Below are 25,415 nucleotides of genomic sequence, written 5' to 3'. Positions count from 1 at the left end.
GCTGTCAATATCAGGTTGTTTAGCCCAGTAGTCTGCGAGCAGGCGAGAGTCAGTCTTCCCATGAAAATCGAGTCAATGACCTGCATCCCTTGCTCCTGTGAACCAAGAGATGGCTATAATTTTTCTTCCCCCTCAGTTTTCACATGTTGTAAATGTTCACTCAAGTCATTAGCCAATACAAAAATGCATCAGTTCCTGCAAAGTTAAGGTCTCCTTGAATGGTTGTATTGTGGCTGATTAGGCACAGTTTTCTTCTTTGTCAATTTTCAGTGGTTGGGGGGGAAATAGAGAGAAAACAAAAGGAGGGAAAATCAGGGGTGTTAAGGTATTTTTTTTACTTGCAGGCTGTGTTCGCCTTACTACCTAATCAAGTGGAAAGAGCCTTTCTCTGCCATGTTCCATGGTAGAAAATTGCGGCAATAAAAAAAGCCTAAAGATTTCCCCAAACTTTGGTCATTTAAAAGGCACACGTTTAGTCAATTGCTATCACATCAAAATGGAAAAAGTGAACTAAAAAGGAATAATTATAAGGGGGGGGACCTGCTTCTGTAGCCATTTGAAACTGCAGCCAATGAAGAACCATATACACCCAGGAATCCTTTTACTTTTCAAAGGCGTGCACTTGAAAAAAGATGGTACAGAGGCTTGAATGGGGAGTTGCTTCTTGGTGACCATAGAAACATTAGAAATGGTCGAAGATGCAGTCCACTGAACTTCAAATGACTTTATTAAAGCGTCACTAATCAGAATCCAGAGTTTCAGCAATGGGGACAAAAGTCTGAATAGCCTTCAAAAGTCAAATGACCATCTAAGAGCAACATTTTGATGACGACAATTTTTTTAAAATCCTTTGTTGAAACGTTTACAAGAATTAATCTCCACAAGATCACATACACCCAAATGAAGCATGACAGTTACCATATACCATGCTGTGGCTCAAGATGGGGTCAGAGCAGATAATGGTGAGCGAGGGGAGAAGATAGTGAGCGATCAGAATTTCTGTGTATTAAATAAATTAACCATCTTGTAATCTCTGGTGCAGTAACATCTGAAAACAATGCAAGCGTGATCCAATCGAAGTGAGGTCTTCTTTTCTTTTCTTGTTTTTGGCCCCATTGATTTGATCCCATAGGTTTCAATGGACAAGAGAGAAGCATGTGCTTAATTCTCTCAAAATTACATACATCTACTTATCACTGGGCTGTGTGGTAGCCTATCAACTAAAAACTTTCAGTTGAGCATCAGTGGTGAATCACTTGCAGGTCTTCGCACAGCAGTTATTATAAGGGCATACCTGAACATCGCACAAATGGAAAGAGAAATATTTACGTATAGCAAATTAAATGGTCTGCTCCCAATTTATCAAAACAAGTCAGGGAGCTTGTAAAGGTAGGAGTAATTTATGGAAATAAACACTCTTATCAGATCCATGTGTTGACCTAGCACAGTATGAATGCTCCTGCAAGGGCTTGATCCTCCTTCTAGTTTTTTAAATAGAATACCTCAGAGAGGTATTCTCTTTCCTTCAATATTGCCAAGCATCTTACTTATTTCTCTACAATTCAGCAGATCAGTCTTCATAAAATATTAACAAAATGCTATTATTATCTTCATATTAACCATCTGTATAAACATCCGTAAGCCATACCAGTGTTTTCTAGTGTTAGACCTACAAGCTGCAGCCATTTTTCTTAACGAAAACTGATATAAAGATTCTCACTTCATATACTGAAATTCCACATCTCTTTCTGCTCTCTTATAAACTCCATCGTGCACACTGGACCTAAAATCAGAGGGAAATGATGCATCCTCCTTTCTGGATTTTGCCAGATAAATAACATCATTTTTTAAATATATTTTACAGATAACAACAGTAAACAAAAAACAAAGCCCAGCATACAAACACGGAAAGTCAATACTGAGATGTCCATAGTATACAGGACTGCTCCTTTTTGACTCTTTACGCTTATATCAAGCATTTCTAATATGAAAATACAAACTCGTTTACACAAGTTTGTTACATGCTATGATAAGTATTATTTTTTTAAGAAAAAAATAATTGCTTTCAAAGTTTAGGTGGCCAATCTGCAGCATGGGTGTGACAGACTGTATTTGTATTATATGGACACTATTTGTTATGGATAAGATCACTGTGTGTTAGTTTCTGACCTGTTAAAAAAAACAAAAACATGTAGGGACTCTTAAGTGACGAATACAGGAGGCCAAAGTTAAATACATTAAATGGGAGAGGTTCACAGCTCAATGGTAGAGCATCTTCTTTGCAGGCTAAAGGTTCAGTCCCAGATATCACCTGGTACGGCTGGGAAAGAATCCAGTCTGACACATAGGAGACCTGCTACCAATCAGTGCAGATAATACTGAGCTAGATGGGCCAATGGGCTGACTCGGTATAAGGCAGCTTTGAATGTTCCTAACATTTAGCATCATGCATGACAACAATTCCTTTACTTCAGTTGTCCAAATTGTTGGACACTTGTTGCTCTGATATATTTTGTATTTTTATTTCAGCCTATTTTCTGAAATGTGTTCAGTGGCACTACTTTTGGACTCAGGGTAATAGGACTTGAATAGTTCTGACAAATTTTATCATTTGCTGCCTTAATAATAATAATTTAAAGTTAGAAGGGAATGCAATGAAGCACAGCTATTTACAAAACAGAATCATGCTATAGTTTATCCTTTTATATTTTATTTTTTAAATTGCTTAAGGCAAAATGCACAGGACTGGGAAAGTGGGTCTGAAGGTCTTTTGAGCAGCCAAGTACATTCCTTTTTCCTTTTGTTTTGAGGGTTCTTTATCTCAGCTGGACTACATAGAGTTCTGTCCCAGTCGCTTCAAAACCTGAACCAAATAGTTATAAATGGACCATATAATGGGATAACAGCTAACGCACATAATCCACTAGTAACAAAACAGGCGGAGTAAAGAAGAGATTTCTGTTAGGAACCCCGGGGATGCCTCACACACTGATTGCCTACTAAGAGTATCTCTGAACATTCAATGAAGAGACTCCAGCTATAATCTTTTTTCTTGCTGTTAGAAAACTTCTTTGTTTCTTGAAAGGTTGTACTACTTCAGTAGTAAACTCACAATGAAAAGAGAGCACTAATTTGCATTGGCTTTAAGTATGTGCTTTTCTAATGCCACAAAGCTGATGCCTAATAAAGCCCAGCTATACATAATGGTGGTGCAAATGCAAAGTGCTGGCACCAAGATATGTGCATCTGAATTACTCTCTGATGGCCATGGAGAATTTGGAATATGCCCTACTGTACTACGAGGGAAATAAGGAAAGTCCCAGCTTTGGCGGTAGCTGTGGAATGTGCCTTCAGTGGATGGCCCTTCCTGTGGGGGGTCCCCTTCCTCCACACCACCAACACTGTTGCCCATTGGCTTTTCTCCTAGGTCCAATCTGCACAATCACACAGTATTAAGCAAACAGAGACTGCTGTTCCTCCTTTCCTTTGCCCTATCACTCAGTGAGGGCAGGTAAACAGGTGTCAGCAGCAATAAAAATCAGGTAGAATCATAGAATTGTAAGTTGGAAGGGACCCTGCGTGTTGCAGAAATCTTTCACCCAACGTGGGGCTCAAACCTACAACCCTGAGATTAAGAATCTCATGTTCTGCTAACTGAGCTATCTGTCAGGTGGCTTGGGCTCAGCAATGTGTGCTCCGCTGGATTGCAGATCTGGGCAAGTGCCTGTTGACGCTGACCATTGGGGCAAGCTTGGGACCCTGCCAAAGTCTGCACTTACTGTTAAGAGTTTTTTCTTACAGTGTCTCATGGGATGAACTGCATGCAAGGGGCTGGTGCAGAAGGAAAACTGTGCCATCTCTAAGCCTTGCTTAAGAGATCAGAATCACCCCATGTGTTTGTGTGCTTCCCTACACTCCCTCCTGTTTCCTGGAGAGTTTCTTGGCAGTTCATGTGAGTTTGGAAGTGTTCTGTTAACTGCTACAAAGGAGTACACTATTGCTTCACTGAAATTACAGTGGTACCTCGGGTTACAAATGCTTCAGGTTACAGACGCTTCAGGTTACAGACTCCACTTACCTAGAAATAGTACCTCAGGTTAAGAACTTTGCTTCAGGATGAGAACAGAAATCGTGCGGCAGTGGTGCGGTGGCAGCGGGAGGCCCCATTAACTAATGTTGTGTCTCAGGTTAAGAACAGTTTCAGGTTAAGAACGGACCTCCCGAACGAATTAAGTTCTTAACCCGAGGTACCACTGTACTTGCATAAAATGTGCTTTCCAGTAGGATGTCACACACAATCTGCTATTGTGAAGAATGTATCGCGATGTTGCTGTTTGAGCCGTTCTGGGCACATGATGCCCAAAAAGGCGGCCTATAATGTTGTAAATAAATGAACTGTTGCTAGGGAATGTACACACAGCATCCCAACAATGACTTTGCAGCATATGTAACCACTCACGAACAACTGAAAGGGGAAAAAAGCAAACTAAAGCCAAGTCACCACACTCCAGGCTATGCTGCAACTTTCGCACTACACTATGTAAACAAAATATCTGTCAGCATTTCTACAAGTTTTTCAATGGAGCAGATAAAAAAGTACGGAGAAGACAGAATTCCCCGGTACTAGTCTGAATCGCTAATTAGAGTTGATGTGAAAGGAAATTACTCTTTCACAGTATGTAACTGAGAATCGTCTGTAGATGGCAGATCTATCTGATAAGAGATCAGGTTCTTAAATTTGTTAGTACTTAAGGCTAGACCAGGGATGGGGAACCTGCCGCCCTCCAGATGCTGCTGGAATGTAACTCCCATTAGCCCCAACCAGCATGGCTGATGGTGAGGGATGCTGAGAATTGTAGTTTAGCCACATCTGGAGAGTGAGAGGTTCTCCATCCCTGGGCTGGATCACACATGTGGAAAAGCGTTTCCTGTCTGCACCAGTTCAGGCTGGGCACCTTCACAGAGGAACTCTGCACCTCCTAGCAAATATTTGGCTACTCTGATCTCTGTAACTCTATTATTCCCATGCAGAGTTTTTGATGTGGGGGATAAGTGGTACCAAGTGGTACTGTATAGGAAACGTTTCAGCACATGATTCTGCTGGTTGTAGAAAATGACCCCCTGTTTCCCTAAAACCAGCAGAGGAGACCCCACTGTTCCAAGACTTCTTGAGCTTCCATGACGGTAGCTCCCCTTTCCCAAACCCCTTATTCTACCAGAATCGGCCCATTCAGTAGGCCAGGAATACAAGGTTCACCAATCCAGGCTCCCCTATGCGCGTAAAGAAAGGGGTTTTAATCAGTTGTTCACCCATTTCTCACCAGTTCGGAAGAAGTTAGAAAATATTTGAAAATGAAAAATAAAAAAACTTAATAATTTCAACAGTTAATAATGCCATCTTAACACTTTCAAGTCTATACATGAACTGACAGCCAGCTGAAGAGTTTTAAAGGCATACAAACACACAAACACTCTCTCTCACACCCACACTCACACCCACACCCACTGCTAGCTCCTCAGTATATGCCTCCTATAGAGCACCCTTTTTTTCATTTGCCACAGTTCTTGGCGGCGTAAGCAAAACCCAATTCCTTTGTATTCTCTCAAAGGAAAATGGGCAGACTTTCTTTAGTCGTCTTAAAATTATATCCCCAAAGAAGCCAAAAAAACAACAACAAAATTCTTCAAAAATGCCTGCTTATTAAGAGACATATACAATAAACACTGCTTTGGATGGAGTCTAATTGACTCCCTGACAGAGGTTTCTATAGAAGGGTTCTCTATTAAGTTGCACTGTTGTCCTCCTAGTACTTGAATTTATCGCTAACCCCATTCAAGTGGGTACTGTGATAACAATATTGCCTCACAACTCTCATGAATGAATTCTGCCCATGCAGACTGTTTTATTATAGGGTAAAGAATACCTTGATTACCAAACGATTAATGCCGATAACACAAACTGTGTTTCTCCTTTGACAATTTCACCATAAAAGATTTGTCACTGAGGCTGGTTTTTTTCCATCCCACAGTGAACTTAGGCATTTGCAGATATTCTGTGTGTGAACCGATAACATGCAGGAGGGGAACTTGGGGTCACAATTAATGGTCCCAATCTTTCATGCACCCAACCCGTGCTTATGAAGTTCTGTCAGAAGAAGGTTTTATATACATACACCCTCAACATTTCTAGGCTCCAGACTCATAATTTACACTCTTGACAAAATAGGATTTACATATGGTACACGTAGGGTCCTTTAAAGGCAGAAGTTCAAATACAAAGAAGTTAGATGTATTCACAGAATGTTTACATAGGATTCTTTTCTTGGAATCCAGACAGAATTTGGCAGAATCCCACATTAAATATATTGCCTCAATAAGATGATTTTAACAGCTTGAGATGTGCACATATAATGCCCAGTCCTATTCAGGATCCTAACCCAACTCCCTTTTTTAGGTTTATCACACCATGGAATTAGACCAAGGTGATAGGACTTGCTGGCAATTAACACTTAGCATTCCTATAATACTGTAAAGTATTCATAGTATTTTATATACATTATTTGAATAATCCTTACAATCACAGTTTTTGTTTTCTCATGTTTTGTTTCAGCTATCCTGTCAAGTAACTTATTGCTATTCATTTATTTATCTATTTATAGGTCAGAGTAGACATTTCAAACACTACAAACTGTTATGAAAGCCACCATTAGCTAGCATGGCCATACTAAAAACAAAAACAAAAAAACAATTAATTAATTGTTTAATTTAAAAAATTACTAGAAGCAGAAAAACCTATAGGAAGATCAATACTATTAGAAATTATCAGCTGTTCATCAGGGACAGTGTTCTAAGAGAAATGAAAGACACTGTGAATTACTGCTCTGCAAACAAATGTTGAAAATTGGTTTAAGAGAGCAATAACTCCTGCTGGAGAAAGTCTGTTTAACTGCCTCTAAAAAGAAAAAGAAAAAGCTTCTCAGGGGGCAGGCCTGAGCCTCAGCAGGCTCACCTTCCTTTGGCTATTAAGAAAAACAAAGAATGGATTTTTCATGAGTTATTTATTGCTCATTTGTAACACCCACTACGGGAGCTTTCGGAAAACGACTGTTTCTTGCTGCAGTGCTGATGACCTAATATAATGGACATCATCTCAATCCTACTGAAGTAAATGGGCAGGATACAATTCAATGTTCCAGATCAAAACACAACTTACCATTTCCCGCTGTGATTTTGGGCCTCCCCCGCCCCCCAGCTTCAAATGCATCAAACTTCTTTTGAAACTCCTCACATGTGATTTGTTATGCCACACAGAGAGTTGCAGCAGGGAACATCATAGCATTGTTCCCCATGACCAGAAAAACAACTGGAATGAGGAGAATTATATGGCTCATTCACCCTGTTTGGTATGGATTCTTTTGGAGTTCCTCACAATCCCTTTTATTTTAACCACGCTGAACAACAGCAAACTTGACCACCTCACACTCGCCCCTAACTCTAGCCCACCTGCATCCATGCTGAGACGTTTTCCTCAGGCTGCCTTCATTGGGCCCTTTGCATCTGTCCAAGGTCCTGGATGCCCTCTGCTTCGCCTGGCCTTTAACTCTGACTTATGAATCGATATTGCTAGCTTTCCCTGAAAGCCACAGACTTGGACACAAAGCGACATTCAGAAGCCTTTCCCAGATCAGCCTGGAGATACCAGGAGTGAAACCCATAACCTGCCACATGAAAGACATGTGCTCTATCACCCAGCGATAGCTTTCCCTTCTATGGTCCATACAGACTAAATAGACCATTCGCTGATCACTAAACAATGCCAGCACACCAACCACTGATGCCCCAACTGGCCACAGCCCCACTTGTGGGGCAAAAATATCCTGTTGGTGTTACAACTCCAAGGTTTTCTTAGCACACATGGACTGGTTTATAGAACAAGGAGACAGACTTGTTGGCATCCATCTGTCTCGAGAGACAATGGAGGGTGCCTCCGGGGATGAAGTTAAACTGCTGCGTTAGCAGCACTGAAGAGACCTCCCCAAAGAAAAAGGCCCAGATGACAAGACTCCCTCTTGGCCTCGTTTATAAGGTCCAAAGGAAAGCAGAGCAATATATTTGGAACCAGTTGGCTGCAGTAGTTGCCGGAAGGAGGCGTACAGGGGACCATCCAACCATCTTAGGGACTCCACTCCAGATTGGGGTTTACTCCTTAGCCTTTTCTTCTCCCAAAGATATCCCACAAGGCATTTGAGGTTTAGGATCAGAGTCTTCCTTCCCCTAGATGGGCTACCGTCCCAGGTTGAGGAGCCCCATCTGCCCCTAACTTCCTTCTACATCACATGCAGAAACTGCCTTTTTGACTTTTTGACCAATTATTGGTCTTGTCCGCTCAAACCCCCAGAGCCTGTCTTCACACGCAGGGGACAACAGTCCTAGAGTACTAATTATTATCTTTCCTGTAGTATAAATATCAAATAAACAGTCTTGGTTCTGTGCTGTTCCTTACATTCGACTTACATTGCCCCACCACTGAAGAAAGTTACAGCAGAACAACGAACTCTCAACATTTATTTCAGCCTTTTAAATTGCTGCTCTTACTATCTTACACTCCTAAATTTCATACACAAAGTGCTGATCAGAAAAAATAACAATAGACATATTTATCAGTCACAGCCATCTGTGTCCCTTTTGCTTGAGCCAAGTATTTTGGCAGGCATGTGTATTTCTGTTTCTTACCCAATAGGATCTTGCCTTGCAAGGAAAGTATTTACTCCCAATTCCGTCTTTCTCTATCAGTGCAAAGGTCATGTAGTGCTTTAAATCTGTCAAGAATTGGATTTAAAATAATATGGTACCGTTCCCTGTGATTAATTAAGCACGAGCTCAATTTGATGGCTAAAAGTGAGTCTCCCCACCACTGAGAGAGAACATGCCGCAAAACTACATGTTACATGCTGGTTGTGTGTTTTCATGCCCAACTTTTTTTTAAAAAAAGAAAAGCAATATTGAAGGCTGTAATTGAAAGCTCCTTTTTGAATGATGAAAATTGCCCTCCCCAAACTGCTTTTATACCTATGTGAGGAGGTGGGGTGGGTAGGTTAGGGAGTAAGATGCTGTTATATTTTTCCTGCTCCCTGACCAGCACAAGGAAGCTTGGTTAATGTATCCCTGTAAGTTCACAGAAGTAATTATCCTGACCATAAATATCAGCTTCAAGTTATACAGCTACCTTTCTACTCTTAAAAGCTTTCATTCTGGACATCACAAATTTGATTTTCTTTTTTAAAAAATAAATAAATCACAGGGCAGATTTTATACATTCCTCATTTTCTTCTTCTCCATTTTCATTAGGAAAGCAGGTGTGACCCCCAGGCAAATATACTATGAAAAATATCAGTGTCCTGTTGTCCACCAGGATTTTCTCTGCAATCAAGTAAATGCTGGATTAAGACATGCTTTTCTGTCTCGTGTTGTGCACATTGTCTCCCAAGACTAAGAAAATGGCATTTGCAGAGGGACATGTCCCTATCATTTGCTCTGCCACCTGTTCAATAAGAGGCATTTCCGCCCCCCCCCCCCAGTAACTTCCAATCTCGCTATGTGGATCAACATGGCAGCGACGCCCTAAGTCATGATAGTTATATCTATACATATAGTCCAGAGTTAAAGTGAGTCAAACTAAGTTAGTCAAACGGTCAGTCAAGCTGTTGATCGGGTGAATTTGGAGTTAGGGCAATTCAGAACACAAACTCCCCCCATTCAGAACCCAAGGCAAGCCTATTCCCCCTCCAAATGCAGGACTGGGCTTGTATTGGTTGCTATTAGGACAGATCGTGAAGCTGAGGCTCCAATACTTTGGCCACCTCATGAGAAGAGAAGACTCCCTGGAAAAGACCCTGATGTTGGGAAAGATGGAGGGCACAAGGAGAAGGGGACGACAGAGGACGAGATGGTTGGACAGTGTTCTCGAAGCTACCAGCATGAGTTTGACCAAACTGTGGGAGGCAGTGGAAGACAGGAGTGCCTGGCATGCTCTGGTCCATGGGGTCACGAAGAGTCGAACACAACTAAACGACTAAACAACAACAAAGCTTCCCTGTTGCTAGCTCACCCCTTTTCTCCTCCCTTTCTTTTCACATGGGTGAGGAACAGAAGCAGCAACGCTTCCCTTACCTCCTTCCATCTGCCACAGCACCTAGAACACCCCAACAGCAGCATCCCAGGTGCAAGGGGCTCTGGGAAACATAATTCACCATGTCTCCTAAGTCTAAACTGTAAGGACATGCTCTAGAGAACTATCTTTTCCTAAGCACTTTGTTTCTGGGACACTGCTTTCTCAGCACTCCAGGTGCCACACCAGAGAGAAGAAAGCTTACCATTCCCCATTCAGGAGCATGGCAAGCTTCCCAATTCAGAATTGGCTGGCAGGGGAGGCATAATTCAAGGTTCCAAAATTTGGGGAAACAGCTGAGGCTGCAGAGCCCAAACCCAGAACAAATCCAGGAGATTACACCCCTCTCTAGAAATGAATGGAACAAGTTTGTCCAAACTAATGGTTCAATCAGGAACTGTATTTGTACAATGTACTATATTTAGGCTGCAATCCTGTAAACACACTTAGTTGAGAATAAGTGACTAAACTTAACAGGCCTTAAATTTGTGTAGATATATACTGGACTACACTGTTATTAGTACTTAGTCAGTATACTAATCATGAGTATATTGTGTTTTTGCCACTAATCAAAGATCAGTCGGAAGGGGGAGAAATCTACATTTAATTGCTAGATCCTTGAAACACTGCAAAATAGCAACCATGCTCCTGCTGTGTTCTTATGCAGACGACTTCAGACCTGATAAAAAACCTATTCACAACAAACAAAGCAAAAGAAGCTCAAACAATTAAAAAGCTGGAACAATCCCTGCCTCTTTTAGTGGCAATATTTCTTTATCATTCGGACAGCATGAGGCTTCATGATGGATTACAAAAACAACATCGGCGGAGATTGGGGAGGGGGAAGAAACACCAGGGAGCCTAAATACTTATATGAAAACTCCTAAGGAAAACATCAATCTTTAGTTGTGCAGAGGTATTATATATTTTTAAAAAATCCAGGCATCTTAATCATGCTTCCAACAAATTCCTTTAGAAATCGCCTGACTTCTCACACAGAACCAAATGAAAGCAACAAGCTCTATAAACGTAAGCTTCAAATACATTTGTAAGAGTAAGTCACCCCCCAAAATTGAATTACACAGAATGATTGCCCCCAAGTTTAGGTCCCTTCCCCTCTCTGCATCAGAGCAGCCTTTGGTGCTCCAGATGTGGCACATGATTGCAATCCTGTGCACAGTTACTTATGCTAAAACCCCATTGAAATCAATGGTACTTCATATTTCACACAAGTGAACAGGACTGCAGGCTGAATGTGTATAGGCTAGAAATGTATGAGGTTTGCTGATCTGCGATAAAAGGCAGGATATATCCCCCAACATGGCATGTTTAGCACAACCAAGACCACTCTGGTTAGAAGCACTCAAAGTTAACAGTTGAAACCTGGTATATTCAAGTAAAAGTACACCCCACCCCACAATATTCCTCCTCAACTTCAACAATACCTGGATTCCATAAGAAAGTAACATCTCAAATAATTTATAATTCAACAGGCTGTCATATGAGCAATACAATACAGGTAGGTGTGGTTATGCAAATTATTTTGAAGCAGCCCCCCTCCCCCGCTTCCACGCCAGTGAGGTACCAGTGACTGGAGTGTCTTAGATTACCGGTATTTTACTTCCAATGTTTTTATTTGTTTGAACACATGGGGGATTGCTTACACCTTTGCCATACACAGCACAAGTCCTATTAAATCACATTAAAAACAGTCCTTGATCATAAAGGAACAAAATTCCACTCAGTCCGAGGATGCAGCTATACAGCTGCAAATAAAACATTCTAAGTGTGTTTTGACGTGGGTGGCGCTGTGGTCTAAACCACAGAGCCTAGGGCTTGCTGATCAGAAGGTCGGTGGTTCAAATCCCAGCGAAGGGGTGAGCTCCCGTTGTTCGGTCCCAGCTCCTGCCCACCTAGCAGTTTGAAGTACAAGTAGATAAATAGGTACTGCTCTGGCAGGATGGTAAACAGCGTTTTCTGTGCGCTGCTCTGGTTCGCCAGAAGCAGCTTAGTCTGTCTGCGGACAAACACCATCTTCCTTGGCCTATAGAACGAGATGAGTGCGCAACCCCAGACTCGTCCACGACTGGACCTAACATTCAGGGGTACCTTTACCTTTGTGTTTTAAAAAACGCTTTAAAGAAAAGCATTTTCAGAACATATACACACACACACACACACACACATATATATATATATATATATACACATATATATATACACATATATATAATGTAGATTCCACCTGAATTGTCACTGTGTGTAAATTGTAGCATGTCATTATACAATATGAAAAGGAGCACATGCCAATCAAGCAGTTATTCAGAATCTTGTCTCCTGTTCAAAATACTTGCTTAGCACAGGGCAGGAAAGCCCTGACATAGAACTTAAATAAGCAGCGTACAGAGCATGAAGTTATGTCTATCTTGTCCTTCCTCTCCAAAAATAATAAAATCATGAAGTTGGAGGGGACCCTGAGGGTCATCTAGTCCAACCCCTGCAATGCAGGAATTCTGCCCAGAGCCATCCCTGGGTGGGCACAAACCACCAACCTTCTGGCTAAAAGTCAGACACCATGACCCATTGCACCACCCAGGGCAGCAATAAGTTGTTACTTTTAAAGGATGCTGCTATTTTAAAGGGGGACGTGGATTATTATTCTGCTTCTTTGGGGAAATTATAACATTGGGGTTTTAATCCTATGCAGACTTCCCACCACCTACATAATTGGTTTCAGTAACAGACCGTGTGGTGCAAACGGAGGCACTTGCCTAACCTCCCGGCAGGTGAGTCACTGCTCTTTACCAAGAGGAAGAGGGGGAGAAGAGAGGAGTTGCAAACACACCACCAGGAATGGTGTATTGGCTCTGCCAGCGCCTTTGCACCAAGCTGAACTTGCCACCACCTTCCCCGTCCCCTCCTCCCGATAAGCTTCTGTTACTCACCTGCCATTAGGTCAGGTAAGCATCTCTGCCCCACTATGCTGTCCAATACTGAATGGTTTTATCAAGCTGCTGTTTAACCAATATAAAGCCTCCTGAAAGCTCCTGGTGGAACATTTACTTGAAAATCAGCTGTCTTGGCATGGTGACGCTATGGATCCAGCCTCCCAGTAGCAGCGTCCTACTTACTGGGACGGGGCGGAGGTAGCTCAGGGCAGTGTAGGCCTTCTAGGTAATCACCTGTTCCTTCCACAGACACCCAATTATTTGCATGAATAGGTCTTGAACCTTCAATTAAGTGCATGCAAGTAAGAGATTGCAAGCTTAGACTTAACTTTCCCATAATCGGATACTATATATTAACACCCCAATTCATAACATCTTTAAATTCAAATGTGAACCTCGTTTGGCTTAGCTCCTTTGGTTTAACTGAGTTGAACTCATAGTTGGAGCTGAAAAACCTGTCGATAACATTATTTATTCCGTAATAAAGCACATTAAGATTCTTTCTAGTAATATGAATCATTCATTATAACATAGCAACAGAGCTGAAATCTCTAATATGGTCAAATTCCTTTTTGATCTTTCTAATGAAGCCCTAAGAAATCATGTAACAACAAATTATGCTCTTTTACACGTTTCCAGCCACTTTCTGCCTTTAAAACGTATTGTGAAAAACAAATGCAAATGGCGTTTTTGCAATCGCTGCTGTCAACAAACTCAGTTCATCTCAAAGGCATACGGTAATTCCAGAATAAACTGATGCAAGTACAGTATACTGACGAAACAAGAAACTTTGGAGTCTTACAGTGCAATCTTATGCAAGTTTACTCAGAAGTATGTCCCAGTGAATTAAATAGGGCTTATTTCCAGGTAAATGGATGCAGGATTACAGCTTGCAATCTTTTCCAACTCCCAAGTAAACGTGGATAGGGTTGCAGTGTGGATTAGCATATTGATGTCAGTCTTTGGAATATGCAATTGTGTTTAGTTTCAGAACTAAAAGGCTTAAGACCATGAGGGAAATGTTTGACTCATTCTACACTTCCGGCATCCCCTGCTGGTTGAGTATAGAAGAGGTTCTGCTCTGAACTGCCAGTGCACAAAAATGCAATGACTCAGAGTGCAGCGCAGAAGTCAGAGGAGCCTGAACAATGTCAAAATGGGCGGGGAGGGGGGAGCCCCGCCTTGTTGGCTGAGAAGTTTCCAAATTTATCTCTCTGGAAGACAATACCCATTCTAGCCACATGAAAGATTTCACAAATATGCTTGCTTAACAGCAAAACACCTTCAGCAGAAACATACACTTGGCAGAACATTAAGATATCATAACTAATGTTTTGGAATCCGTTCACTCTAAATCACCAATCAGGTTACTAACAGTCTTTTTAACATTCCCCATTTGGCTTCTGTAACAACCTAAGGGTATCAGCAAGTCTTTAGACACAATCCTGAATATTGGCAAGACCAGAGGAATAGAAGCTGTGTTCAGAGGTGAAGGGAAACTCATTTGGAAGGGGAGTCAAAATTTTCCTGGGCCTTGTCCAAATGCTCTAGCACTGAACAATGATCAGTAAGAAAACAGTCCACTCTCTCATACAAGCAGCTAAAAACTCAAAAGTCTACTTAGCAAGTTAAGATAAACTGAAGTGATCAGCAAGAGCCTAAGAGAAAGCCCCGTATCATACAGCATTTTTCATATATGGGGAAAATGTCACAGCCCACAGTTAAAGCCAAATAGTTAATACCGAGTGTTGGCTTGTGCAGTTAGAACGAAAAGTCACTTATGTAGAATGCTAATCAGCTCACGGATGTCAAAGAAAAAACAACTCTGCTCCAACACAATCTGTTGAGTGGATATTCATGCTGAAGAAAACAAAATGCAATTTCAAAGGTTTCTTTTATACAGAGAAGAAAAAAATTCCAACAATGAAAAACCTTGGTACCTGTAAAACAGCTGACTTCTGTAAGACAAAGACTGCAAATCTATACATGTTTTCCTGGGAGTAAGTCCCTCTGAACTCAGTGGGACTTACTTCTGAGAAGTCCATGCAAGTCTACTCTGAAGTAAATTCCTCTGGAAGCAAGGGGACTGGATACAAAAATATGTATAGGAGAACAGCATAAATGAACTGAGCTGACAGGACCAAAAACAAAAACTTCTATTTACTTTTCAAAGAAATAAATAAAATAGATGTTACCTCTGCTCTCTGAGTTCGTGGCAAAGCAGCAGATTTTTCGATGGCATAAACGTCCACCAGATACAGGCGAGCTCCTTGTTCCCGGTCCAAAATGGCCGCAGTCTGGATCACTCCGGTGTGGCGCCCAATGGTAAAGAGTCGGCCAAACATTTTGTCTTCACAGCGCACTGAAACTATGAAATACTCCACTAGAGTTTCAGTGCCCCTAGGACTAGCTGCCTCAATGGATATCACATCTGTCCCAATAGGCTCACCTTCTTTTAAAATGGTGATGTATTTTGGCTGAGTAAAAACAGGCCCATCAAGTCCTTGCAGAATTACAGTCATCTCAGTGGTGGATTTCCTTCTCTCTGGGCCAAGATCTGTGGCTGCAACGATGAAGCTGTACATAAGCTGAGATGGCACTAAGGTTGTTGACACTCTCAGGTCCCCACTATATCGATCCACGATAAAGGTGTCTGTGTCCCCGTTAATTATTTCATACTCCACCTCCCCATTTGCTCCTTCATCAGGATCTGCAGCAACAATCGTGGTCAGAACTGTACCAATCACAACAGAGGGGTCTGCAGCAAGGGCATTTTGTGATACAAAAGTAGGAATGTTGTCATTCTGGTCAGTTACCAAAATGGTCACATTCTTCAAAGCAAACTTTCTAGATTCTACAGGGACAGCCTGGTCAGTTGCTTTCACTGTTAGCTCAAAGAGATTAGCAAACTCACGATCTATTTCAGCACTGGTATATATTGTTCCTTTGACTTCGTCGATACGGAAGTGGTTCCCTCTTGGCATCTGCTGAATGATTGTATAGGTCAGCTGCCCATTAATATCTGCATCTGGGTCATGAGCAGTTACAGCAATGACTGAGGTGCCAATGGCAATGTTCTCAACAACAGACTTAAATATATCTCCAGGTGGGAATTTGGGTGGGTTGTCATTATAATCCCTGACATATATTACAACAGACATGGTAGAGGATTGAGGGGGCCTTCCTTTGTCTTTTGCAGTGATGTTTAGTTTATACATGGACTGGGTTTCAAAATCCAACTTTTTGGCCAGGAAAATGCTGCCAGTGTTGGGACTGATGCTAAACGTCCCGTGGTTATTTGTTCCTGTAATGCTATAATGAAGGTCAGCATTGTCCCCCGAGTCAGAATCAGTGGCAGTAACAGAAGACACAAGTTCCCCAATCCTCATGTTTTCCAAGACATCAACAAACAAAGTTGACTTGGGAAAGGAAGGGCTGTTGTCATTTTCATCCAGTATGTCAATGTTCAATGTACAAACAGAGCTTAGGGGAACCACCCCAGAATCTACTGCTTGGATGGTAAGTGAGTAAGCTGCAGTAGCTTCGTGGTCCAGTTTGCCAATTAAAGTCACCTGACCAGTGCCACTGTCTATTGTAAACTGGTTTTCTTCGTTGCCCTTAATGACAGAATAGTGGATCAGTCCATTATTGCTTTCATCAACATCGGAGGCAGACACCCTTAAAACGTGTGTCAGGTTTCCAGCTAGTTCTGATATTGTAGCTTGGTAAAGTTCTTTTAAAAACTTAGGTGCATTATCATTGATATCCTTCAAGTAAACCTGCACAGTTGCCTGGTCCCTTAAAGGCTTTGGCAACCCCTGATCCATCGCAATGACTGTAAGCGTAAACACAGCTGCTCCCCTCTGCCTCATAAGGGATTCCCTGTCCAACTGATGAGTGCTTGTAATTTCCCCACTCATGGCATTCAACTCAAAATCAGGCTGCATGTGTTCAAATGTGTATCTGACTTCACCGTTCGACCCAGAGTCTTTGTCAACAGCACTGATTTTACCTACAAAGGACCCACCATTCTGCTCCTCCTCATAATAAAAAACATAATTGGTACTATTAAACAATGGCCTGTTATCATTGACATCTTCTAAAATGACAGTGACATTTACAGTGGCACTAAGCGGTTCCACAGCTCTATCAGAAGCCTCCACCAGTAGCGTGTATCTTTCCTGAAGTTCACGATCCAGCTCACACTTTATATACAGCTGCCCATCTGGAAATATGCCAAAGGCATCTCCAGTATTTCCTTCTATTATGGCGTAAGCTATTTCTCCATTTGAGCCTGAATCTCGGTCAGAAGCATGCACGCTAAAGAACCTGGAGTTCACAGGCTCCAGCTCAGAGATGGTGACTTCGTAGGAGAGCTGATCAAACACGGGTGGGTTGTCATTTACATCATGGACAGAGACTGTTAAAATGAAACTAGAGGAATGCTGAGGGACCCCCAAATCTGTGGCCATAATCTCCACTTGATAAGACCCAGCATTTATGTCCAGTGGCCCTGTCAAGCTTACAGCACCACTCTGCTCATCGACATTAAATAGGTCCTTGGGGTTTTGCTTAAGGCTGTAGAGGACCTTGCCGTTCACCCCTTCATCAGGGTCAACCGCTTTGGCTTGGAAGATGGTATGCCCAGTACTCCAGTTCTCAACCACATTCACACTTTCCACTGCATGCAGGAAGTGGGGGGAATTGTCATTTAAATCTCTGACGGTTATATTGACCAAAGCATCCCCCGTTATTGTCCCACCACTCGCCACCACTTTGAGCTGGTAAAAGGCCTGCTCTTCCCTGTCTATGACGCTGGCAGTGGTGATCAGGCCTGTCATCTTGTGAATCTCAAAGATACCCCTCTGATCGCCTGTGGTGATCAGGTAAGTGATGTTGGTGCTCAGGTCCATAGAGGAAGCGGAAACACGGCCTACGTGGTAACCCAAGGCCACATTTTCAAACACCACAAAGCTGTAGATATGCTGGCCAAACACCGGGGGATTATCCTGGGTATCTAAGACAGTGACAGTAACGATGGCCTGGTTCTGGGACTGGAGGTTGCCGCCATCACTGGCCACTACCTGCAGCTGGTAAGCAGTCTTTTCCTCTCTATCCAGGACTGTTTTGGTGGTGATAACCCCCGTTAGGCTATGAATCTGAAACCTGGAGGTGTCTCCTGCCGAGATGCTGTACCTGATGGTCCCATTCAGCCCAAGGTCGGGGTCACTGGCAGACACAGTGGCTACATAACTGCCTGCAGGCTCATTTTCTTGGATGTGGGCAAAGTACTGGACAGGATAGAAGAGGGGGCTGTTATCGTTCACATCAAGCAAGCTGACGTTAACCTGAGCCACTGAGGAGAGGGGAGGAGAACCCAGGTCAGTGGCTAGGACCTGCAGGGTGTATTGCCCCTGTTCTTCCCGATCTAGCTGTGAGATTGTGCTGAGCCTGCCTGATATAGGATCCAAGCGGAAAAATCCCCACGGAGCAACCGACAGACCACCCGCCACCCCTCCTGGTTCAGACTCTTGCAAGGAGAAGCGCACTGTGCCATTATCTCCCAAGTCACCATCGGCAGCAGTGAGAACTAGCAGCTCAGTTCCTGAAGGGGAATTCTCTGCCACAGACACATGATAACCATCTGGCTGGCCAAACCGGGGCCTCTCATCATTAACATCCAGGATATTCACAACCAGCTGGGCATAGGAAACTTTGGGCTGCACACCTTGGTCACGAGCGCTGATGTTTAGCACTACCTGGGAAGCTATCTCCCTGTCTAGCCCACCAGAAGCTGCTGTGCTTGGGCCAGAAACCCCCAGGAGAGGCCTAGTCATGATGGTGTCAAGGCTTTTGGTGGTGACTAGGCCGCTGTGCTCACTAATACAGAACCAGCCCAGCTCATTGCCAGAAACAATACTATACTTGAGGTTGGCATTAAGACCAGAGTCACGATCCGTAGCACTCAGGCCTTGCACATAGCTCCCGGGTGGCACCTCTTCGCTGATATTCACTTGGTACACCGACTGCCCAAAGACAGGCGGGTGGTCGTTGATGTCGTTCACAAAGATCACCAGGCTAGCCACGGAGGAACGGCTCACCAGGGCAGGAGCAGCTCCTTCTGGGCTCAGGGCAGAGGGGAGGGCACTGGGGGATGGCGGGGGAGCCCCAAAGTTGTCCATCACAGCCACGGTGAGGTTATAGGTGGGTATGCGCTCCCGGTCAAGAGCAGCGGCCACTTTGATAAGGCTCAGGTTGGGGACTTTGCTGCTCTGCACCTCAAAGTGGCGCTGCTCATTCCCACCCAAGATGGACACCGAGATATTCCCATTGGCCACCGGCGAGTCGGCATCACTCACAGTCAACAGCGCCACCACTGTGCCGGGCGCTGCATTCTCATCCACAGAGGCAAAGCGGGAGGTGGCCGGGAAATAGCGGAATTTGACCCGTGGCTCGTTATCGTTCACATCGAGCAGGCGGATCAGAGCCTCGGCACGGCCACTTAAAGCCGGCACCCCGCGGTCTGTAGCCTGGACGGTGAGGGAGTACTGACGCCGGGACTCATAGTCCAGCACCTCCCGGATCCGGATGACCCCGCTTTCCGGGTCCACCTCAAAAGGAAGCGCCCCCGTTCCATCTCCAGCAGCACTTTCTGTCCCCTCCAGGCGGTAGCGGATGTCAGCATTGGTGCCCTCATCAGCATCCGCCGCCGTCACCTGCAGGACACTGGCCCCGACAGGTGCATCCTCAGGCACACGAGCTTGGTAGAGCGTCTGGCTAAAGACTGGCGGGTTGTCATTTATATCCTGCACCGTGACGTTGACTTGTAAGTATCCACGCCTCCGCGGCTCCCCTTTGTCCTCCACCTGCACCAGCAGTTGGTAGGCCGGGGTGGCCTCTCGATCCAGCCCGCCACGAGAGACCAAGTGCAGGAAGGCCCCTTCCCCACTGGGGTTGAGAGTGATGTTGAGCCGGAAGCGGCCCTCTTCGTTGCCACCCACGATGCGGTAAGAGCTGTGGTCCACGCCATTGGTCCCGCTGTCTGCATCGGTAGCCGTGTCCAGGATAAGCTGCCGGCCGCTCCCTGTGTCCTCCTTGAAGGTCACCACAATGGAAGGGTCCGGGAAGACGGGAGCATTGTCATTCAGGTCCAACACCACCACACGCACCTCGCTGGGGTAGGTCGGTTGGCTGGAGAGCACCACAAGATCCATCACATCGCTGGCCAGGCTCTCGCGGTCGATGGTGGCACGGGTGTGGAGGTCTCCTGAAGTGGCATTGATGGAGAACAGGGCGTGGTGCTCACTCAGGCGATAGGTGAAGCCCGGTCGGGTGGCAATGGTGCCCACCCAGGTGCCCGGAGGTTGCTCCTCCAGCACCTGGAACAGCTGCCGGGGCTCAGCTGAGGCGTGGAGTGGAGGCAGCAGCAGGAAGGAGGCAAAGTAGGGGAGAAGAGGCCAGGTGGAAGAGCCCATGGTGCAAGCCAGGATGTCGAGCGGGGCAGGGCAAAGATCCTCCCTCACAGCCAAAGGCCAACCGAGCAGGCAAGCCAAGACAACCCAAAGATGCCCAAAGTCCGTAGAGAGTCGGGCTGGCAGCGCCAATCCACATCACCAGCGGAGCCCAGGTGGGGAAGCGCGGGTTGTCACGGCCTCCGCAGCCGCGGGCATCTCTTCTCGCGTGCAGCGCAGGCGCCAGGCGAAACAAGCCGTCGGTCCGAGAGCCGTCGCTGCCTCCCACCAAGGCGCAGCCTTCTCTTGTTCTGTTGCCCCTTCCCCTCCCTTCAAGCGACTTGTGCGGGCTGGGGGACCAGCGTTTGCCTGGCCAAAATGAACCCCCCGCGGCTCCGGGCTGGATGGTTACTCACAGAGAGCGAGAAAAGTCAGTCCAGTCCTTTCAGCAAAACTCGCACCGAGAGCCGACGGGACGCGCGGCGGAGCAACTTGGCGTGAAAAGTGCCAGCGCTCCCCTCTCGCCAGCGCTCTTTGCTCGCTATAACCCAGCGTCCTTTCTTTGCAGCGAAAAGATGCAGCCGATTCCTCCTCCTCCTCCTCCTCCTCAGCTTCTTCCGAGCGTCTTTTCTCCGCCGTCTTGTCCCACCTTTAGCCGTCGCCACCGCTGCTTGGAGCCTTTCTGGACGTGCGCGCAGCTCGGAGGGCTCCTGGGCATTGTGCGAAAAAGTTCTCTTCGGCTAAGAGCGGCCGCCCCGGCTCGCCTCTCTTTTGTACATCCCTGCCAGCATCAGCTCCGCTGCGGGCTGGGCATCCGGCGGCGCGCACAGCACCCACAAGGCGCGCAGAGACACCTCGCCGGAGATCAGGGGCGCAAAACGAAAAGGGGAGACGCGGGGCGAGGAGACTCCTTTTTTTTTTTTTTTACTCTGCCGAGACGAGAGTAAAACTTTTTGGGTTGCAGCGTCTCCCCTGCAAGGCTCGGAGCGCCCGGCAGCCGCTCAGCTGGGCGCGAGTTCGGGTCCCCGCTTCGCCTCCATCAGCTGCTCGGCTCGCCCAGCCGGACGGCAGAGGAGAGCGCGCTCGCGCGAGGGAGCCTCCTGCCCGCACCCACCGCGCAGCAGCGAGCCCGGCAGAAACTTTGCACGCCCCTCCTGGCGCTCTCGGCTCTTCACTCGCCGGCGCGACGCCCTCCTGCTCGGCCCCTCCCGCCCGGGCTCGGCCAGCCCGCCCCGTCCCCGGCTCCCATTGGCCAGCCGCCTCCCGGCCCGCCCACGCGCCTCCCCGTCGAGTCCCAGCTCGGCGGCCGGCTCCGCCCCCAGCCCCTCCTCCTCCTCCCCGCGCGGAGAGCAGGGGTCGCTTCGGCCCGCGCGCCACTGGCTCCTCGGCGCGTCAGTCAACAGGAGCGAGAGGAGCCGCCGCTCGTCGGAGGGGTCGGCCAGAGCAGCTCCGTCGGGCGGCCGCTAAGGAGCGTGGAGAGAGACGCTGCTGGTTACTCCGCAGAGAGCGGGCGGGGGGGGGGGGAGGCGATGGGCGACTCGCCGCCGTCAACAATAAGTCCGAAAGGGGATTAAGCAAAGCATGTCTGGGAAGGCGCGACGCGGATTTGGCTTTAACCGCTTCGCCGCCGTCGGAAGCGGACGATTCGCTTTCCGTCCCCCGCTGCGGGACTCGGGAGCGTCGGCGCGGTTGGCTGCCGGGGCTTAGCGCAGGCAAGAGGTCCGCTTTGCCTCTAGATAAGGGTCGAGGCTTTAGACAAGGGGGGGGGGGAGGGAAGACGTCGACATTCTATTCTCGGGGACCCCCATTGGGGACCCCCACCACCTTTCCTCGCCCGCCCCGAAAAGTAGCGGTTCTTCTGGGATTTCCGCATCCCCAGCAGCAAACGGGCAGTTCTCCCTCGCTCTGTGTACGCGCGCTCCCAGGCGCTTACTTAATTTGCAAACGGGTTACAGAGGTCTTTTTTTTTTTTAAATGATAACAAATCTTTTTCTTTTTTTAACCCGCCCAAAGGAGTAAATTGACAAGTATGGGAGGGCAGCCGTGGCTGCTGCAGGAAACTTGGGTGCGTCTCATGCATGCTTCTCACAGTAAGCATGTCTCTTGCACGCCAGTCTGGCCAGTCCCTTTGGGTGATTCTAGGCTGCCACTATTTCCAGGTGGAACAATCCAGGTTGCACAATTAATGGTGATTTGATAAAGAAAGTCATGGGGAAATGCACCAGAAAGTGTGGGGTAACACCTGCCTGACACAACATATGTACCGGTATAACCTCCCCACAAATCAGAATGACCACAACCATGTGACTCAGACACTGCTGCCATTTCTCAACCTAACCTCCCTCACAGGGTTGTTGTGGAGGTAAAATGGATTGGTGGAGAACCATGCGTGTCTTTTTGAGCTCCTTGGAAGAAAAATGGGATATACTTATAATAATACATAAAATACATCTTGTCCTTTGTCTTACCTAGCAGAGTGACTAGAGCTGGCCTGACCCTGATTCCAGCAAGCAACCAATGAGCAAATAGAGTGGTACCGCGGGTTAAGTACTTAATTCGTTCCGGAGGTCCGATCTTAACCTGAAACTGTTCTTAACCTGAAGCACCACTTTAGCTAATGGGGCCTTCTGCTGCTGCTGCACCGCCGGAGCCCAATTTCTGTTCTCATCCTGAAGCAAAGTTCTTAACCCGAGGTACTATTTCTGGGTTAGCGGAGTCTGTAACCTGAAGTGTCTGTAACCCGGTACCACTGAACTAGAAATCAACACTGCCATTGCTTCTGTCTCTTTGGAGCTGACTGGATGAAACCACCCTACTTTTCCCTACCACTCTGCTTGGAGAGTGACCAATTTCCTTATTGGAGTAGGCATTTATAGGCAGGAATTGCTTCAGGGTCAGAGTCACTGCACTGCCCTGCCTTCTCTCTCTAGGCAGTGTGGTGGACGGAACTGGATCCACTGCACCACCCAAAGGGCAAGGTGTCATCATTACTTGTTTTCCCACCTAAAGAGCATTTTTGTGCCCTTCACCTGCTTACTCTCTGGGCGGCAGCCTGATCTCCGCCAGCATCCATAGGCGGGCAGAAGTTGCATGAATTGGCTTGCTTGGGGGAAAGGGAGTGGGGAAGGGTGCTGCTGAAGGCTGCTTCTTAAAGGCAGCTAGTCAAGGATACTGCATCTAATTCCACTGATTTCTACAAGAGACATTTAAGCCGATGCTCTTTCTTTGCTATTACATCTAGTTATAAATCCAAACCTGAGCCCAGTCAAAAACAGGTGCCCCAGCTGAGCCCCAGGGATTCCTAGTTCAAATAAAACTCCTTTAATCACATTGATTTCTTGCAAGGGCATCATTTAGTGCATTCAAGGTGTTGTGTTCAGAAAATGCAGGGGGAAGAGTTAAGCAGTTGGTGTTTGTATAAAGTGGATTGCTTCTTAAGTGAGACTTCAGAATCTCTCACACATCATATATCATTTCCCAATTTTCCAGATTGTTAGTTTTGTAATCATTCAAACAAGTATCCTGATAAGACATTCCTGACAGTAAATATAATTTTATTTAAAAAGAAAACACACAAGCTGTCACTCATGGTTCTATAAGAAAGTAGTTTGCTTTGGGGGGGGGGGAAAGGGGAAGAAATGAATACAGACTAAATAAAATGTCTATTTTGCTTTATATGCAGAAAAGGAAGGGGAACTTATAGACCTTCAGATGTTGATGAGCTAAAACTTCTGTTAGCATAGCCAGTGATTCAGAGATGGTGGAGATTGTAGTCACACAAGATTTCATGGGCACCAATTTCCCCAGCCCTGATTTGAAGGAAACCTTTATTTAAACAAAAGAAGAACCATGTTGCAGAGAAGATACCGTTAGCATAATAAGCTTTGTACTGAAGAATCACACATTTGGCCTTTCCAGAAATGCAACCAGTGTTGCACATTTTTTAAAATATTTTTTTCACAATCATTCTGCAAGTGAACAAGTGTTACAGCTATATCTCACAGTGGAGCCATGATGCCACTTGTAATGATGAATGACATAAAGGACTTGCACTAATTTGGGAAGGTTTCCTTTAAGCAGCACTCATGGCTTTTATATATATATAGGGTGTGAAATATATAAATATGTATAAACAGCAGCCGTGCAATGCCCATTTCAAGATGGTGCTTTTTTCTTCTTCTGGGTGCATGCAAGAGAGCTATTTGTAAGGCATGCAGTGATTTCTGGCTTTTTCAGACACAGTGCCCCAGTGCTGGTATTATGCTCTATATGAGGTCAAGGCAAGAATTTCAGCTCTCTTCTCCCGACCTTTATCCAAGTGCCAGGATCAACCTCAGTCAGATGTGCAACTCAATTTTATTTCGGAACAAGTCAATGCCATTGTGTCCAAACGGACTTACCCTCTTATTAAATGGACTTAGGATTGCAACTTAACTCTGCTGCCACTTTCAAGCAATGGAAGGGGTGCTATTTTCCTAAGCACTTCCTACGAGTAAGTCCCACTCGAGCAGAGGACTTCTTCCAGCAAAACAAGCATCCTGTTCTATGCCATGGATAGGAATGGAAGCTTTTTTTCACTCACACATATGGTAGTTTGCTGAGTCCCTTCTGGGACTAGTGGCAGAATCCACTTAAAAGAAACAAAAACCTGAACCCAGTGTGCACACTCTATATATACATAACTACACCTGTTCCCACTCAGGAAAGCTGAGAAAGGCTATATTCCTTCCATACATCACAGGGAGAAGGGATATTTTGTTGCTGGCTCCCATAGGAATGAGCATAAGTGTGACGCTAAAAAGAAAACCTTTTAGAAAAAATGTCTGGGCAGACCCTTTGTTTATGAAA

General features: G+C 45.6%; 1 protein-coding gene across 1 annotated transcript in view; it reads right to left on the bottom strand.

Annotated features, from left to right (window-relative positions):
* FAT4 (FAT atypical cadherin 4) overlaps window positions 1-21,684 on the bottom strand; it is a 141,047-nt gene extending 119,363 nt beyond the window's left edge. The window contains exon 1 of the mRNA XM_079990505.1: window positions 15,312-21,684. Within this exon, the coding sequence (XP_079846631.1) occupies window positions 15,312-20,591 (5,280 nt within the window). The 5' untranslated portion in view covers window positions 20,592-21,684. The remainder of the gene's footprint in view (window positions 1-15,311) is intronic.
* Window positions 21,685-25,415: the final 3,731 nt, after the last annotated feature.

This window comes from Podarcis cretensis (genome assembly GCF_951804945.1).
Source record: "Podarcis cretensis genome assembly, chromosome: 9".
Lineage (NCBI taxonomy): Eukaryota > Metazoa > Chordata > Lepidosauria > Squamata > Lacertidae > Podarcis > Podarcis cretensis.
Note: the sequence above shows the minus strand (reverse complement) of the source record. Positions and strands in the feature narration are given on the sequence as shown.